This window comes from Tursiops truncatus, chromosome 10 (assembly GCF_011762595.2).
Source record: "Tursiops truncatus isolate mTurTru1 chromosome 10, mTurTru1.mat.Y, whole genome shotgun sequence".
Taxonomy (NCBI): domain Eukaryota; kingdom Metazoa; phylum Chordata; class Mammalia; order Artiodactyla; family Delphinidae; genus Tursiops; species Tursiops truncatus.
Window position 1 is genome coordinate 70,209,566 of NC_047043.1, and position 18,526 is coordinate 70,228,091.

The 18,526-nt window shown below is 40.5% G+C and overlaps 1 protein-coding gene across 1 annotated transcript in view; it reads right to left on the reverse strand.

The window, feature by feature from the left end:
- The window catches only part of ERC2 (ELKS/RAB6-interacting/CAST family member 2), an 866,017-nt gene that overhangs the window by 699,509 nt on the left and 147,982 nt on the right, over nucleotides 1-18,526 (reverse strand). The window contains exon 4 of the mRNA XM_073811247.1: nucleotides 4,453-4,869. Coding sequence (XP_073667348.1) covers nucleotides 4,453-4,869 — 417 coding nt within the window. The remainder of the gene's footprint in view (nucleotides 1-4,452; nucleotides 4,870-18,526) is intronic.

Sequence of the window (18,526 nt, forward strand, 5' to 3'; positions counted from 1 at the left end):
TTACCACATCAAACAATGTCTTATCAAATCAACCTGTATCAAGAAGCATCAGACTACACTAGTGAGCAATGCCTGCATTTTAGCCAACACTTCAGCTCACATCAGCCTGTCGGTTGTAGTTCTTGGCCAGTAGTTCTGGTCTTCCAAATAAGTTGAGATCATAATCTTTTTGTTGTTTTTTCCTGCCAGGCAAAGAAGAGGTTTCACCCTCAGTCTTTTCCAGACCACCAAAAGACAACAAGACACTAAAGCAACCCAACCCTCCCCATGTGCAACTCCTGCCAATTCTCAATCTCCTGAAACAATGGGCTAAACAAAGCCAGTATTCCAGGAGATGGGGTTTATATGAGGTCCAACACCTCTGCCTGAGAATTAATCATAAAACCACTAACACTCCATTCCCCAGCATTACACCATTCAGCTCCAACTGGGCTAAATCGTGCAAAATGAAAAAGGAATCAGGAACACTCTGAACTTAAAACCTCAAGTACATTTTACATCCTGCTTTAGATTCATTTAAATTAACAGAGGTCAGGCAACTTCTTTATTCAAGCTGGGTTATTCTTACTGGTTTAATACCAAAAGCAGTCAGCCACATTTTTCCACTAAAAAAAAAAATACCCTGACAGAAGAACAAACAGTCTAAAACCCGGTAGAGAATATGGAAACAGCTTACAATAAACTTTACTTTCTAGAATAACTAATCGAGGAAATTACCCAGTTAATTGGCCATGGGAAACAACTATTTGTATATTATTACATATTTTGTAGGTCACAAATTAAAAGCACAATTTTTCTTTTCTAGCATAGCATTTTCCCAAAGTGTTTTTACAAAGAACATCAGTGCAACAAGAGAAAAGCACATCAAGTAAGTTTGCGAGGCTCTGCCTTCCCCAGGCCCCTTCTTGGAAATAACTAATGCACACTTGCATATGAGAGAGTCTGAGAGCCCTTCGATAAGCTCTATGGAATTCAACATTTTCCCAAGTTCATTTAGCCCTGCAGCCCTTTTTCTCTCATAACACATAACAATATCCCACAAAACAGCATGTTCTGTGGAGCACACTTTGAGAAAGATTCTTCTAGAACAGGAATATATGTAAGATATGGTTTAAGAGTGGAGACTGGAGGCAGCTTAATTCAAATACCAGATTAGCTGTGGGACACTGGGCAAGATTTTTGATGTCACTCGTCCCTCAGTTTCCCCAGGCAAAATGGGCAAAATAATAGCACCTACCTCCTAGGCATGGGCCTTTCCATCTAACAGGAATTTTCTGAGAGTCTTACATGGCTGGTTCCTTCTTGTCATTCAAATTCACAATGTCACCCCCTTCAAAAAGCCCTCCCTGACTATCCAATATGAAGTTGACCCCACCCAGCTCACTTGTACTTCATCCTCTTCTTTTTCTCATGATACTTCTCTGTTTAACTATTAAACTGCTATCTGTTTCACCCCAATAAAATATAAGCACCGTGAAGTCAAATTTTATCAGTTATCATTACTCAAGACCAGATCCTCAATAAGTATTCACAGAATGGATGGGTGGATGGATGAATGGATGAATGAATGAACAAATGAGGTGGTTGTGAGAATTAAATGTGAATCAACGTAAAGCACTCTTCATAGTGCCCAACAGATAAACATCTATCCAGATGCTGTTATGAAAATATCTGATGAACTATGACTGGTTAATGGATTCAGAATCATAATTCTTGCACTGTTTTCAACTTGCCTCTTCCTAGTGTACCGTGGATAAACATTTCATGGCACTTATTTAGAGGTGTGTTGGAAAATGGACTTTCAGGGATGGGGCGAAGCGGGCAAAAGACCCTGAGAGTAGCACTTGCTGATTTCCACGTTGTAAATACTCCCACCATGACCAATTTCAAGCTACCAAAATTCCTGGAAATATAACAAATGGCTCTCATAAGCCAGTACACTATTTCTCTTGGGAAGGGTCCTTTCAGGCCTCCAAATCTTGTTTGTTGAGTTCAAGTTTAAAATGAGATTTTTTTTTTTATAGACAACTTTTTCACACTCTCCCTTCTTGATGAGATAAGATAAGGGCCACCCACCGACTTTGGTCGGGTGCTCAAGGAAACTAGTTGCATGCGTTGCGCTGCGTTTTCTGTACGACTCTCTATGCGCTCTTAGACTAATGTTTAAGGCTCTAAACATGACATATTCATGCCAGACCATCGTGAGGACCAACTAATCTCATAAAACACAAACCAAATTGTGTTTACATTCATTTAAACGGAGATATACTAAAACAGAATCAAGGCACCATCTATTTAAGTGCTACCAGTGAGCAGAATCTATTCAGACTGACTACCTGACCCCAAGATCCCAAAATGGAGTGAAGGTCAATGCTGCAGATAGAGGTTTCTCTGGTATCACAGCCTTGCTATACATCCAACATGATCCCTTGGAACCCAAAATAAAGCAGCAGCTTTTTTAAACTATAGCAATCTACCAACCACAGTTTTCAGATAACACAATCAAAATTTCAAAATCCACAGACACTCTACATGCAATGATAACATGCCAGTAATCACTGCTTCTCTTCTGTCAACTGAATGGAAAGTCTATGGAGTAAGACAGAAAGAGATTAGTTTCTGCTCCACTGTATTAGCTATCTATTGCTGTGTAACAAATTATCCCAAAATTCAGCAGCTTAAAACAACACACATTTCATATCTCACAGTTCCTGTGGAGCAGGAAACTGGGCACAGCTCAGCTGGGTCCTCTGCTTCACTGTCTCTCAGAAAGCTGCACCAACCAAGTTGTCAGCCCAGGAACTGAAGTCTCATCGAAAGATTCGACTGGGGAAAGATCCACTTCCAAGCTTACTAAGTGATTGTTGGCAGTTTTCAGTTCTTTGTGGCTGTTCAGATGAGGGTCCCAGCTCCTCACTGGGTGTCAGCTGGAGGTTACCCACAGTTCCTTACCACACGGGCCTCTGCAACATGGTAGCTTGCTTCATCAAAGCATGCAAGGCGAGAAGGCAACAGGGTGTACTAACAAGATGGAAGTAAACCTAATCATGGAAGTGACATCGGCATTCCATTACCTCTGTCATTCTGTTGTTTAGGAGCAAATCACTAGGTTCAGCCTAAACTCAAGAGGAGAAGATTACATAAGGATATGAATTCCAAGAGGTAGGGATCTTAGAAGTCTTCCCACCACATTCATAGTCTTGGAATACAGATAGGAAGACCAGACCCAACAAAGCTTATCTTTAAGCATCTCAATGTGAAATCAAGCCATTTGACTTCCCAAACATGTAGCTAAGGTCTCATGAAAACAAAACCAAAGAGAATAAGCATGGAGCATATTAAATCTGAAGACACAAAAGTCTACTCAAATGTTATAAGCAAATACAGTCTATATCAGAGAAAACTCCTGGGAGCACCTGCATTACCAAATCCCAACACGAAAGCCATGTTTTCTGAACAACCAAACAAATGACTCACTGGAAGTGCTGCCCATCCAAAAAGGTACATAATGCCAAGCAATCTAGTTTGGTCTAAAAGCAAATGTCTTTTCGAATTCTTATTTATGGCTGCAGAATATTTTGCAAATATACTTAATGCCATTTTATTGCTTCCTGTTTTCTGTGAGATCTGTGTCTGCCACAGCATTTTGCCTACATGGTACTATTGAGATCCACATCCACCATAGTAGCAAGGAACTGCTATAAAAATTTCAAACCTTGGCTGTCACCCACATTCTTTCTAAGATCTGTCCAACTACGTATTCTCAGATATCTGAGCCTCCCAACATTCAATGGTGGTGGCAAGCCAGAGAGGCTGCCTCTGAGAAACTTCAAATGATTTAACTAAGTGCAAAACACACTCTCAGAAAACTTGGAACGCTCTGTCCTTGGAACATTCATGTCCCTCTGTCCATGAATGTAAATGCAGGCGAAGATTATCTAAACGTTCAAAATTGGTCGGCACATTTTTCCATTCTTTCCAGAAATATCCTTAGGCTTTACTTTCTGAAAACCCCACCCCCAATTCAGCTATAAAAGTATTTATGCTCATTGTTTTGCTAATCACCTATTCATTTTGCTCCTTTAAAAAGAGGATACTTAATAAACATCTAAAATTTAACCAGTAGTGCATTTAAAAGGCCCTGAAACAATGGCCATCTGTAGGAAAGCAATTGTAAACCACCTTAGAGTTGACATGTGCTGCACACACTTGGGTCCTGAATACGTGTTGAATCATAATGGAACATACGTGTGGTGGGCATAGGAAAAAAAGACTAATGCGAAATTCCAGTTTAAAGGTGATAAGCAGACATGAAGGTTATAAAACAGATGACAACAGCAATTTGGTTAAGTCTATAGATAACTTTCAACCTGTGGTAATAACCTGATAACATATTTAACGTATTTTAACTTGTAAAATACGGCTTTGGGAAAATAAAGTGAATGTCCTTACCTCTCTAAGATGTATGTTTTCCTTCTCTTTCTGGTCTAAAATCACTTCCAAGTGGCTGACTTGAGACTCAGCCTCTGCCATCCTACGTGTCCGTTCATTGTCATCCTCAAGACTTTTGGACGGCAAACCTTTACTTTGCAACATCTCAAGAAGCTTTTTAATCGACTCATCTCGGGCATTGAGGGTCTGTTTCTGTGTTTCGATTCTCAGCTCCATTTCCTCCAAGGTCTTCCTCAATAGGAACAGTTCCTTAGCCTGTCTGTCATGCTCAGCTTGGAGGCGCCGGAAGTTCTCCTCCGTCAGTTCGATGGTAAAGTGCTCTGCTCCTCGGTTGCCACTCTCTTGCTGCAGGAGGTGGTTGAGGTCTCTCTGGGTTCGCAGCTCATCCTGAAGGGCCTGGATTGTCAACTGCAGGTGCTGTGATGAGAAAGACGGAGCAGGAGAGGAGAAAGAAGGGGGAAAAAGTCAATGGACATGCCAAACGCTATTTGCTGCTACCACACTATGAAGATGGAATGTTAATCATGAAGTCCAGAGGGCCAGCCATGAAGTCCTCCAGGGTGACTTCAGAAGCATGGGACAGCACATGGAGAGGGGGAATTAATTCAATGATGCTTTCTGAATGTCTTAAGAGAAATGTACACATACATAGAAACAGTATATTAGTGTCAGTCACAAGGTAAATTATACATCTACAGGGTTTTAATTTAGGAGTGGAAAGGGTTAGAAGGGAAGCTTTCACAAACACACCTTCTTCACACCCACAATGCTCCAGACTCAGTATTCCCTGTTTTCTAAGGTGTTCTTTATTCTACTATCCATTATTTTCTGTGATTAAGTGCATGTCCATTTAAAAATAAAAATAATAGCATCCACTACAAGTAGACACAAACGAGGACTTTATTTTTACAAATAAAGCTGTGAACAGGTTTAGTAAACAGGATTACTGCATCAGCAAGCAAAAGGGAACAAATGCAGACAGAGACAGAGACACTCAAACACACAAGGGGGTGAGGCTGTGCAGAGCAAAACAAACGAGCTGCAAAGAGTGGACAAACCTTGGTTCTTCTGGCATCCAGTAGCTGAACAGCATGGGAAATGAAAGAAAAACGAAGCAAAAATCAACACAAAGAAAAGTCCAGTGCAAGCAAAGGATATTTAACAGAAAGAACTTAATCAACACAAAGTACCTTCACAGAGAAAAAAAAGAAAAAAGAAAAACAGTTTCTTACTGCAGCAAAGACCCATAAGCTACACAGAATTTATAGCACTGATGCTTGATAAATGTGATTTTAAAAAAGAAACAAAATGAGGTTTATTCCACCTTTTGTCTTCCTAAATCTCACTGACCCAAGAACCCAATATCTTGGTTATATTACCAGGGAGGAAAGCACAACACTCCAGAAGTACCCCCATGTCATTCCAGGTCACCATTTTAGCCAAAACCAGAGTGAAAGTGCCAGAGAAACAAAATAGTTACCACTTGTGAGAAAAGAAACCCTTGCACGAAGACAGGTGAATTCAGCAACACTTTCCCAACAGGGGCAACCCCCAGGCTGATCAGAGCAGGCAGCCATAAGCTGAAGGCATTTCTGTCCTAGGAAGAAACCAAGGGGCTTCCAAAACACAGTTACTCATCCATTCACCAAACACATTCTCCCCATGCAGACCAGACACAACGCTAAGTACGGGAATCAAGATGGACGTAAGGCCTAGGTCCTGCCTGAAGGGAACTCACAGTATTGTAAGGCATGGATAATACTATGTCTAAGTTACATAAATACTGGAGGAGTCCACACTGGGAAATCCTTCTGAATTCCCACAGCTGACACCCAGAGGGTTGAGATTTTTCTGAGTGTGGGCTGTACCCAGAAACTAGCACCTAGTGATGCATTAATTAAACTCTTTGTTGGTATCCACTTCAACTTTCCACTTGGGATCATCCAATGAGAAATTCCTAGAGCACAAGGAACAACTACTCTCATTTGTGTGCCACAGCGTCTCCCAGGGTACTGAATGCAGAGTAAGAAACTGGTATGTATTTAATGATGGTGATTATAAATTTTTTAAAATATAACTCACCCCTGTCAAAATTACTATAAAGTAAAAGTGAAATTAAAATTCAGTGCTTTTTAGTATAGTTACAAAGTTCTACAATCATAAACACAATAAATTTTAAAACATTTTCATCACCCCCAAAAGAAACCCTGTACCCTCTACAAGTCACCCCCCATCTCCCTCCCTACCCTCAGGCCCTAGCAACCATTAGTTTACTTTCTGTGTCTATGGATTTGCCTGTTCTGGACATTTCACACCAACGGAATCATGCAGTAAGTGGTTTCTTTCACTTAGCATGTTTTCAAGGTTAATCCATGTTGTAGCATGGATCAGTATTTCACTCATTTTATAGATGAATATTATTCCATTATAGGGACCTACCACATTGTATTTACCCATTCAGCAGTGGATTCATACACAAATACTCAGAGCATCATTATTAATAATAGTCAAAAAGTGGAAACAAAACATATGTCAGTCAACCGATGAATGAGTAAATAAAATGTGGTATATGCATACAATGGAGTATCATTTAGCCATACAAAGCAATGAAGTACTGATACACACAGCAACATGGTTGAATCTTAAAAACACTGCTGGGCTTCCCTGGTGGCGCAGTGGTTGAGAGTCCGCCTGCCGAAGCAGAGGACACGGGTTCGTACCCCGGTCTGGGAGGATCCCACATGCCGCGGAGCGGCTGGGCTCGTGAGCCATGGCCGCCGAGCCTGCGCGTCCCGAGCCTGTGCTCTGCAACGGGAGAGGCCACAACAGTGAGAGGCCCACATACCGCAAAAAACAAAAAAAAAACAAAAACACTATGCCATGTGAAAGAAGCCAGTTACAAAAGACCGCATGTTATATGATTACACAGGAAATATCCAGAATAAGCAAATCCACTGACAGAAAATAAATTGGTGATTGCTGGGGGGGTGGGGGGAATGCAGGATGACTGCTAAAGGGTATGGTAGTCATCCTTCCATCCCTCATTTGGGGGATGATGAAAATGTTCTGGAATTAGTCATGTTGCTTGCACAAGTTTGTGAATATACCAAAAACCAATGAATTTTACATGTTAGATGGGTGAATTGCATGGTACATAAATTATATCTCAATAAAGCTGTCAAAAAAATCCATGAGGTGGGATTGTGAGGTAATGTGACCTTCCTCCACCACCCCCATCCCTAAACCACACCAAAGTTCACAGGAGTATCAACCGTCTTCAGCCCATTGATGTGGCTGCTGCCAAGCCTCTTGGGACGGTGCAACTGTCTTCAAGTCATTTAAACATTCCTGACAACGGCAAATCTTTGTCCTTTTAGAGTGGCTTGGATTTCTGAGACAATCCAAGTTTATCTGGAGACAAACACGATGAATCAGGATGATCAGACTACAAATCATCTTTTCTGAGAGTGACCAAAAATAAGATTGGATTTTTTTATGTAGTTAATAAACTACTAGCCAGAAGGGAATTCCCTCCCCTCCCCCCAAAAAATTGCCGTAGTGCTTTGAGCAAAGACAGCAACATTGGAAGATAAGTCTGTTAAGGCGGCTGCCCCCTTGGATGGGCAAGTTGCCTATTGCTCTGATCCTTTGTTTCCTAACCCGCAAAATGGGACTAATCATAATGCCTACCTCATACAGTGCCTGTGAGGAATAACTAAGATAACGCATCAACTGCCCGGTTTGAGAGTGAAGGGAAGGAGTAAGTTCGGTAGAAAGGACGGAAGAGAAGTAGAAAAAAAGAATGAGAAGGAGGGCTTCCCTGGTGGCACAGTGGTTAAGAAACCGCCTGCCAATGCCAGGGACATGGGTTTGAGCCCTGGTTGGGAAAGATCCCACATGCCATGGAGCACAGCAATGAAGACCCAACACAGCCTAAGATAAATTTTTTTAAAAAAAGAATGGAAAAGAAGGAGAGAGAAAAAGAAAAAGAGAGGAATGGAAGGAAAAAAATCAGTCTATTTATCCATTCAATGTGCATTTACCCAGTGTCTTCCTCATACTGATGAATTTTTTTTAAAAAAGAAAGGAAAAGAAGTGGTCCATGCTCCCAATCCATGTGGACAAGTAAACCAATAGTAGCAACACGACATAAGTCATAGCCAGGTGGCTAGAAATGCAGAGAAGGTGTAACCCAGGCTAGAGACGTGTAAGAAAATACCCCCCACAAACCAACAGCTACCACTGAGCTATGTCTTGAAGAATAAATGAGTCAACTTCGTGAAGAAAGATGGAAAGAGTAGAGAAAGTACAAAAGCCTAGAGGCAAAGACAGACTAGATCTATTAATGAACAGTAATAGCAAAAATCTGTAGAGTGCTTCCACACTCCAGGCCCAGTTCTAAGCATTTTTAATCTTCAGAACCACCAGTGAGACAGCCACTGTTATGAACTCCATTTAACAAATAAGAACATGAACACACAAAGTGGTTAAGCAACCTGTACTGTTACCCAGCTAGGTAAGTGGCACAGCCAGGTGTTCATCCAGAAAGTCTGACCCCAATACCCCTGCATGAACCACTACACAACCTGACCTCTGAATTGGTGTAAATACTTCAGGATGGCTGAAAAAAAGAATAGGGAAGTGGGCAGGAGTGGTGAGAGCAGACAGGCAGGCAATTTTGACAGTTATAGCAATTCTCAAAATTAAAAATTAGCCATCCTAACCAACCTATTCCTCAGAGGTTGTCACGATGGATACTTCCAGTTTGTACATTAAGAAAATTTACTTTCCAGATAATCATTTTATTAGTCACTGAATGACTTCAGCATGACCAAACACAATCTGATAATCAACCTAAAATTTAGTGTTCAAAAATTTCTCAAATCCGTATATCATTTAGTTTTCATTCTCTTTTAAGATATTTAGGGGCTTCCCTGGTGGCGCAGTGGTTGAGAGTCCGCCTGCCGATGCAGGGGACACGGGTTCGTGCCCCGGTCCGGGAAGATCCCGCATGCCGCAGAGCGGCTGGGCCCGTGAGCCATGGCCACTGAGCCTGCGCGTCCGGAGCCTGTGCTCCGCAATAGGAGAGGCCACAACAGTGAGAGGCCTGCATACCGCAAAAAAAAAAAAAAAAAAAAAAAAAAAAAAAGATATTTAAATTAAGCAGGAATCTCCTTGTTCCTAAGAAGGGATTCTTGAGCATAATTAATGTGCCTTATAGAACACGGATCATCCTTCTGCTTCAGAGAATGGGGAGAGATTTTAAAACACTCTTTTTCTCTCTCTCTCTTGCTCTCTCCCCTCCCCCGCCCCGCCCCGCCCCGCCCCCTCTCCCCTCTTCATTGCCTTTTTTTTTTTTTTTTTTTTTTTTTTTTTTTTTTGCAGTACGTGGGCCTCTCACTGTTGTGGCCTCTCCCATTGCAGAGCATAGGCTCAGCGAGCCCGCTCCGCGGCATGTGGGATCTTCCCTAACTGGGGCACGAACCCATGTCCCCTGCATCGGCAGGCGGACTCTCAACCACTGCGCCACCAGGGAAGCCCCATTACCTTACTTTTAAGAGAGTTAACTCAATCAAGTTTCAAAAATTATTTACCACATACTCATCTCTAGTTGAATACTTAACATAGACAATTTCAATTTTAAAGTATAACAGTACTTTCAATAAATAACCAACTGAAAATAATATTCTCTGTGTCTGTTTCCTTATTTGTAAAAGTGAGAGTAGTAATTCCTACTGCATAAGGTTATTTTAAGGATTAAGTGAGTTAATACATATAAAGCTCTAGAAAGTACCAGGTAGACAATAATCAATTATATCAATCAGGATAGGCTAGAGTATGCTGTGACAACATCACAAAAACCCACATTCTGAAAGATGAGACCCACCTGACATGCTGATGGCATGGAATCAAAATTCTTAGAGCTCACAGAGGCCTTAAAGATTAGCTTGTTAACTTCATTTTACAAATGAGAAAAATCAGATCCACACAGGTTAAATGACAGGTCCAAGAGCACACAAGCACACTGCTAAAGCCAGAATCTTTCTGGGATCTTGGACTCCATCCTGGTATGTATTCTAGTAACCCTAAGAGTAGACCAAAAGGGGTGGCTCTCCACTTTGACAACTTAGGAAATAGCAGTGGTGTCTCATATGGATGAGAGAGAACCTAGATCATTTCCTATTTCTCATTAGGATAAGAGACAACCTAAATCATTTCCCCTCTGCATTACTGGTCCCATCAAATAGTTAAATAGCATGGGACACTCCAAGGATAATTTACTGAGACCTCCTTTCTGAGTCCCTGCAATTAGTAGTAGCTACTGAGTAGCTATTAGAAGACAAGCTCAATTTAAAAAAATTCTCTCTAAAAGATCAAGATACAACAGTACAAGTGAAAACTCTGGCAAAGCCAAAGCACTTTCTCTAAGAGTCAAACGATTTTTTAAAAAATTTTTAAAAGATGCACAGGTTTCAATCTCCCCGCTTCCTTGATTATTCAATTCCTTGGAATTGAATCGTCTCCCACTTCTCAACCACGAAAGCACATTTCTTTTAAGGCAGCCACTTAAACTTCATTGGATCAATAATCAAGAGAATTCATTTCAGTTTGTTACCTACATCAGGTACCTACAAACCCACAATTTGCAAGGATGTGTCCAGGAGCCATCTCTTTGGAATCTCCCAGTCATCACTGTGGTCTCAACTTCCCAAAGCCTCAACCACTCCTTCTGTTGCTTCCATTCCACTGCATATTAGGAGAGAGAAGCCCTTCCAATGTCCACCTGCATCGGAAGGGGACATCACCAGGTGATCCAACCTCATGCCTGGGTCCCAATCAAAATTCTATCCACTTGGCACTTACGGCACAGGTGAAACAGGTGGCAAAACAGCTAATTCCCTTCAAGCACAAAAGTGAGTCTATGGTTGGATGAATATTCAGAAAGCTTTCTACTCCCCACCCTGATTGTGGGATCATTCTCCAGTTGTCCTCAATCAAAGCTGAAAAGGCAAACTCCCTTATCCACAGCTGACCACTGAGGACACGACAGAAGAAAGCAAAAGCAGCTGTGACAACAGGCATCCAGGCTCCCCTCTGCAGTCACTCTGTTAGGAGTGAAAACAGAATGCATCTTATTTATCCTGATACCTGGCCTTTAACCCAGTTCTTTTTCATCTCCCCCCCCAAATTAATTACATACTTTGAACTTTGTCCTGGAAAAGGCTTAACCCCATCTCCAGTCCACGGAAGGAAAAAAGTTTACAATCATTGCCCTGACTGTTAAACACAGTTAAACAGAATGGGAGCTAAAGAGATGAGTCCATCCAGTTGATTCCAAGTCTCAGACAATAAAGGAGGTCATAAGGACTTCTGTTTCTGGTGTTATGGCAGGCTAATTTTCTGATAGGACCTCCTAGTACTCAATAGTCGGATAAAGGCAAATTTATCTTTCAAAGCATTGCTGTGCTCACAAAAAAGCAAGGGAAACCTCCAAGAAAGAGAGAAAGTGAGCACCTCAAGGGCAGATTCTGGGCCAGATTTGTATCATACCCCCTACTCTAGCACATAATAGGTACCCAATAAATAGCGAGTAAAATATGGATAGGAAGATGAAGACCAGAAAGGAAACTGTTCACCCAAAGGTCAGCACAGGGAAACAATGTGATGGAGAACGGCTTCCATTCTTTGCTTTGGTGTTGTTAGCCTGGGGGTGGGGGGAGTTGCGGAGGGAGGGGAGAGTAGGAAGAGTATCCTTGGCCTCAGATTACTCTGTCCCGTTCTCTCCTCCAAAACTCAAAATTCCTCACGTCCACCAGCCCACTCATCTGACAATACTGCTCCAAAGCTGCCAGAACTATGTCCACTTCACAAGAGAATAAATTGAACTGGCTTAAGGGATTCTACTGCAATCACATCGTTAGCGAACATGGTCCAGGGTCTAAAATAGACATTTCCTCCAGCCAATTCTAAAGTCTCTCTTGCTCTGAAAATACTATAGAACTTCATTTTACACAACTCTTATAGGCTTCCATAGTCACTTAATTTTGAAAAAAGGAGAACAATGAAAATATAAGAAACTAAGCCATACTTGAGTTTATATGGAAAAGGGGGGGAGATATACTTTGCTTTAGCCAACATTTAGGAGACTGACTTCTAATAGCTACTGGAGTCAGAATCTAATCCAGATATCAGAATGTCTAAAACACAAAAAAGGTAAATAGAATGAAAATATAATTATATATGTATGATGTGCATGGAACACACAATTATTTAAGTAGGGACTAGCCAGATGTTTAGAATCTACTGTGTCTTATCCCCAAAAATAGAAAATATGGGTTCCTGGCAGATTTGAAAAAATTTGTGACCTTAAGCTCTTTTCCACACTATGGGGAAAAAACAAAAAATGATAAAGTTTTCTACTACAAAGCAGTTTAGGGTTTCATTGCTATGAAAACCGTCTCTGAGCTTGATAAAAATATGAATTGGCTTATATCCAAAAGTCTTGAACTTTTTAAAAATAAATCCATACTCCTTCTCAAGCAAGGGCTTAACATACTCTTTCAAAGAAAAGAGAATCTCTTTTCAGACAACTTGGCCTGCTCTACTTCTCCTATGACTTTATTTTCCTATTTATCATTTTCCAGCTTGTCTCAAATCAAATATTAAGGGCAGGTTCTCTGATTCCTTTTTCCATAATCCTGCTTGCAGGATGTGCAGCATTCCTCGTGGCTTCAAACCTTCCATGGGCTGTGTCATGTGTGTGAAAAGACACACAGCAGGCATTGGCTAAAAACATGTGGCCCCAGTGGACTGTTCAAGAGTTGCTCTGCTGAGAAAGGTATTAAAAATTATTATGTGAACACATGGTCTAGGCTTTCTCCTTTAGGGTAGAATAGGCACATAGCTAATAGAGAATATTGATAGGTGATTTTTTTAAAGCACCAAAGCACCAGTATCCTGGGATCCTCACACAGATGCGCTATCCATGATAACTGCAGAATCCACTTTGGTTGATAACATGTGACATTTTGCCAAAATTCATAATACTAAGTATACATGCGAAAGCCCTCTTGGCAGTTGCTCTTGTAAGCAAGAAGGAGTTCTGGTTTTCATTACAGACCAATACTATAAGGTGGCACAGTACTGGAATACTGTACTGAGCTGAGAGTTAAGGACTTAAGTTCTAATTCCAGCTTTGCTACTAACCTATTACATGATCTGGATAAAATCACCAAACTTGTCTGGGCTTCCAAGAGCAGTGGTGATGAGCAGGGTTTTGAATCCTATAGCTACCTATGACAGCCTATGTCACCTTGGACAAATTATTTAAGTACTGTGAGCATCAAATTATTCATCCATAAACAGGAAATAATCCTCATAACTAACTTACAGGATGCGCACAAAGACAACATGAGACGCTCATCAAAGTGAACAAGTTCCCATTAAGCATGAAGCACAGGGCCTGGCGCATAATGAGTGCTCAATAAATGTTCACTGCTATCATTGCTGTTGAGACAGTGGTGGCGGCTAGAGGTCCAGAATTAAAATGTGTCTCCTTCCTCCTCTCATTGAAAAGAAACAAACATAAATTTTTGACCATCAAATACATATAACAGTGGGAAACAAAATGCTAAGTACTTTGGCATTTTTTAAATAAGGGAAAACAGGAAACAGTTGTTTTAAGACCAACTCAGAGATGGATGGAACTGATTTCCTAATAACTTGTCTATAAATAACTCTTTAAGCGGCTCTAGGGAATACCAACGATTTGTTTTGAAGGTCAGGGTTCTTTCCCTACTATTATCTAGTAATATATAAGCAGCTAAAAGACAGTGGCATCCCCTGATGTTGACACTGCTCAACCTGTTACAGCTAAAAAAAAAAAAAAGATACAAATTTAAGAAATATTGATCTTTTTTAAATGTGTTTAGAGAAGCAACCCCACACATGCAATCATAAAAATGATGGTTAAAATTGGAACTTTTCCAATTATTAATAGTCACAGCCACATGCAGTTAGTGGATAGTTCTTTCATTTTAATTGCTTAGCAAATCTTCAGTGTAAATGACATTTTAAAATCTTTACTGCAATTTCCTTCCCTGTCACCTCCTCTTCACCTCAACATGTTCACTCAACAAAACTGCTTACCACCTAAGTATTTCTAAAAAAAAGTAAGAGGACCTAAATTAATATCATTGCAAATAGCTGGGTGGCAAGCATTGAACTACTAGTTTTTCCCTACTCTGACCACATGATTTGCTCAAACTCTAATCCTTGTTATTCAGTTTTTCATGAGGAGAGACTCTTCCTAAGTACTCTCCTGCTTCTCTCTGCTTCTCGATTCACTCCACCCCTGGGAAGGGGGGATAACTGACCTCCATGCTACTCAAAATGTGACCCTTGGACCAGCAACATCAGCATCGCCTGGGATCTTGTAAGAAAGGTGGAATCTCTGGGGGGTGGTGGTGTGATGAATTGAGAGATTGGGATTGACATGTATACACTGATGTGTATAAAATGGATGACTAATAAGAACCTGCTGTATAAAAACATAAATAAAAGATAAAAAAATAAAGCAACATGACTGCTAAAAAAAGAAAGGTGGAATCTTAGGTCTCACTCAGACCTGCAGAATCAGAATCTGCATTTTAACAAGACTACCAGGTAATCTGTAGGCACATAAAGGTTTGAGAAGTACTTCTCTGGACTTCAAGAAGTTTCAGCTCTATTATTGCTTTAAGAAATTTTTGGTAATTGAAAGGTGGGGAAGGAAAACATCATGAAAATAGTACTGTAGTACAGTCCTAAGGAGCACACTAGAAAGTCAGTTTGTGTGATTAATAAAAACTGAGTAAACTATGAGTAGTGCCCCTTAATACAAGACAATACTAGATAAAATAGACAAAGAGGGTCATTCATTCATTCATTCATTCAACCTTAATTGAACTATGTGCTCTCTGACAGGCAATATACTAAGTTTCCTTTCCAAGTCCTTAAAAATGTGTTCATTTATCTATTTCATATTTATTGACATCTTAGACACCGTGTTAGCTGCTTGCTCTAGATGTTAGTAAAATATAGACCTTCCTGCTCAAAGGGTCACAGTATTTGTGGGAAAACAAAAAAATGAACAACCCATGTCTCAAATAGCTTTGTATTTCCCAAAGAGAACTCACCTCATAGGTACAATAAATATATGTATTATACGTTAAAAAAAAAAAAAGCCTGCCAGGTTAAATATAAATATAATTATTATTATTATATACATAATATCTATTTTATTATATAAAATATATGTTACATATATTATATAGTATATGATTATACATTATTATATATGCTTTTTAATGATATATAATATCTGAATTTTAATTCTATACCATTATTTTTGTTATTGTTATTTAAAGTCAATCTGAAGGAATCTTTAAAGACTCATCTAAAATGCCAAGTACGAGGCTTTACATTCAACTATTTTATTCATTTTTACTTTTAAGTAGCATATCCATGCTACTGTGCTCTCGGTGGAATTTTAAGTGACTGTGAAAACCATGAGGAGTCTGAGATGAACCTTATTTTACAAACTATAACTTGAACAGTATATAGGGAAAATGCGAATATACTGGGTCCTAAGTAGCCTAATCACTTAAACTCCCTAAGTTTTTCCATTTTATTAAAAGGCCTACATCTTCATTTCTTTCTCTGGTGTAAAGGTAAGATTACTACTGTATCCACACAATGCCTATGATCTTTAATATTTTATATACATACTTTTTTTTTTTTTTTTTGTGGTACGCGGGCCTCTCACTGTTGTGGCCTCTCCCGTTGCGGAGCACAGGCTCCGGACGCGCAGGCTCAGCAGCCATGGCTCACGGGCCCAGCCGCTCCGCGGCATGTGGAATCCTCCCGGACCAGGGCACGAACCCGTGTCCCCTGCATCGGCAGGCAGACTCTCAACTGCTGCGCCACCAGGGAAGCCCCATATATACATTTTATATTATAACAGAGAGAATGAATATACCATAGCCCATAAATAAAAATATGGCCAACATACCATAGTATGCAAAATGAAGAGACAAGAAAAAAACTAGAAGAAAATATATCAAAATGATCATTGCTGGGGGAGAGGGGAATACAGACAGACTACTAAAGGGTATGGGATTTTGGGGGGAGGTGATGAAAATGTTTTAAGTGAATACAGTAAAAATCACCAGATTGTACACTTTTCAAGGGTGAATTTTTATGATACATGAGTTATATCTTAATAAAACTGTTAAAAATGACAGCAGGTGGGAGCATTATGGATGTCTTCTGCAAATATTTTTTCTAAGAATAATTTTTGAATGCCTACTACTATAGATTGAATGTTTAGGTCCCCCCAAAATTCTTATGTTGAAACCTAATCCCCAATGTGACTGTACTTGGGGAGGTGGGGCCTTTAGGAGGTGATCAGGTCTTCAGGGTAGAGACCTCATGAATGGGAATGCTGTCCTTATAAAAAGAGGTCTGGGAGAGCTCACCCGCTCCTTCTACCCTGTGAGGGCACAGTGAGAAAACAGCTGCCCACAAACTAGGAAGTAGGCCCTCACTAGACACCAAATCTGCCAGCACCTTGATCTTGGACTTCCCAGATTCCAGAACCACAAGAAATAAATGTTTGCTGTTTATAAGCCACCTGGTCTATGGCATTTTTTTTTTTTTAGCAGCATGGATGAAACTAAGACACCTGCCATGTGCTCATCACTGCTAAATTAGTTAATATTCTTTGAGTTCCAAGCAACAGAAACTGATCTGGCCTACCTTAAGCCAAAGAAGAGAATGTATGAGAAAGATATCAGGGTATCTCCCTGAATCAAAACAGCAATTGTGAAAACAAAACCCAGGAAAAGAAACAAGCAGGACACAACAGTAATCTCTGCAAGAAGTTGTGACTTGGTTTCAACAATTCTTTGCTCCAAATTGTAAATACCCAGGACAGAAGACAAAATGGTCCTGGCATGGGCCAGGTGGCCACCATGAATCAATCAGTTGTGGCAGGTGACACTGCTTATCAGGAGCTACTCAAAAGAGAAGGATATTTGTTTAAAGGTGGGCAGAGACCCCAAGAAGAATCTATCAATACTACAATTGCTGTTATAATTAAAGAAGCAAAATATGAATAACATAATAGTGCTGTGGTTATGTTTATTCAGGGCAAGGAATTCCTAAACAGCAATATATACAAGACTTGGGTGATCTCCATGGTACAAACATAACCATGCTAATTCAAGCTTCTGACACCCAACAACAGACATGAGTTAAGAGAATGGAAAACTTAAAGAGAATTATAGACTTCTGGGAGGAAATAAAGGAATAATTAATTTGACAGTGAAAGTCCTAAATATTTGATTGAGAATAATACTCCCAATTAATAACCCTGTCTTTGATGTCAAACAGTTTGGGGTCAATCTCCAGCTTGGGCACTCACTAGCTGTGGGGTCAATTGGATCACTCACTAGCTACAGGGTCCCACAGCCTTGGGTGGGCTGTGGGACCCTAACAGGTTACTTCTGTTCTCTAGCTTTCACTTTCTATCTCTTTTAAAAACCCCTAATAATAAGGGGCTTCCCGGAGCTTCCCTGGTGGCGCAGTGGTTGAGAGTCCACCTGCCGATGCAGGGGACAAGGGTTTGTGCCCCGATCCGGGAAGATCCCACATGCCACGGAGTGGCTGGGCCCGTGAGCCACGGCCGCTGAGCCTGCGCGCCCGGAGCCTGTGCTCCTCAACGGGAGAGGCCACAACAGTGAGAGGTCCGCGTACCGCAAAAAAAAAAAAAAAAAGCTCCTAATAATACAAACATCTCACAAAACCATGATAAAGTTAAACAGATAATGCATGTTTGATACTTAGCAAGTCCCACTCCAATCCACAGGAAGCCATCATTTTTAAAAGCCGTTGTTAGGAATATACAAACCCAAAATGTAATGGAAAGAAACAATAGTAGAGTGGGGGGGGGGTGAAATTATGTTTGGCTGTGTCATACACAAATAAAACCTTTAACCCAGAGGAAATTTTTTGGCTTGGCCACTTCAGATGC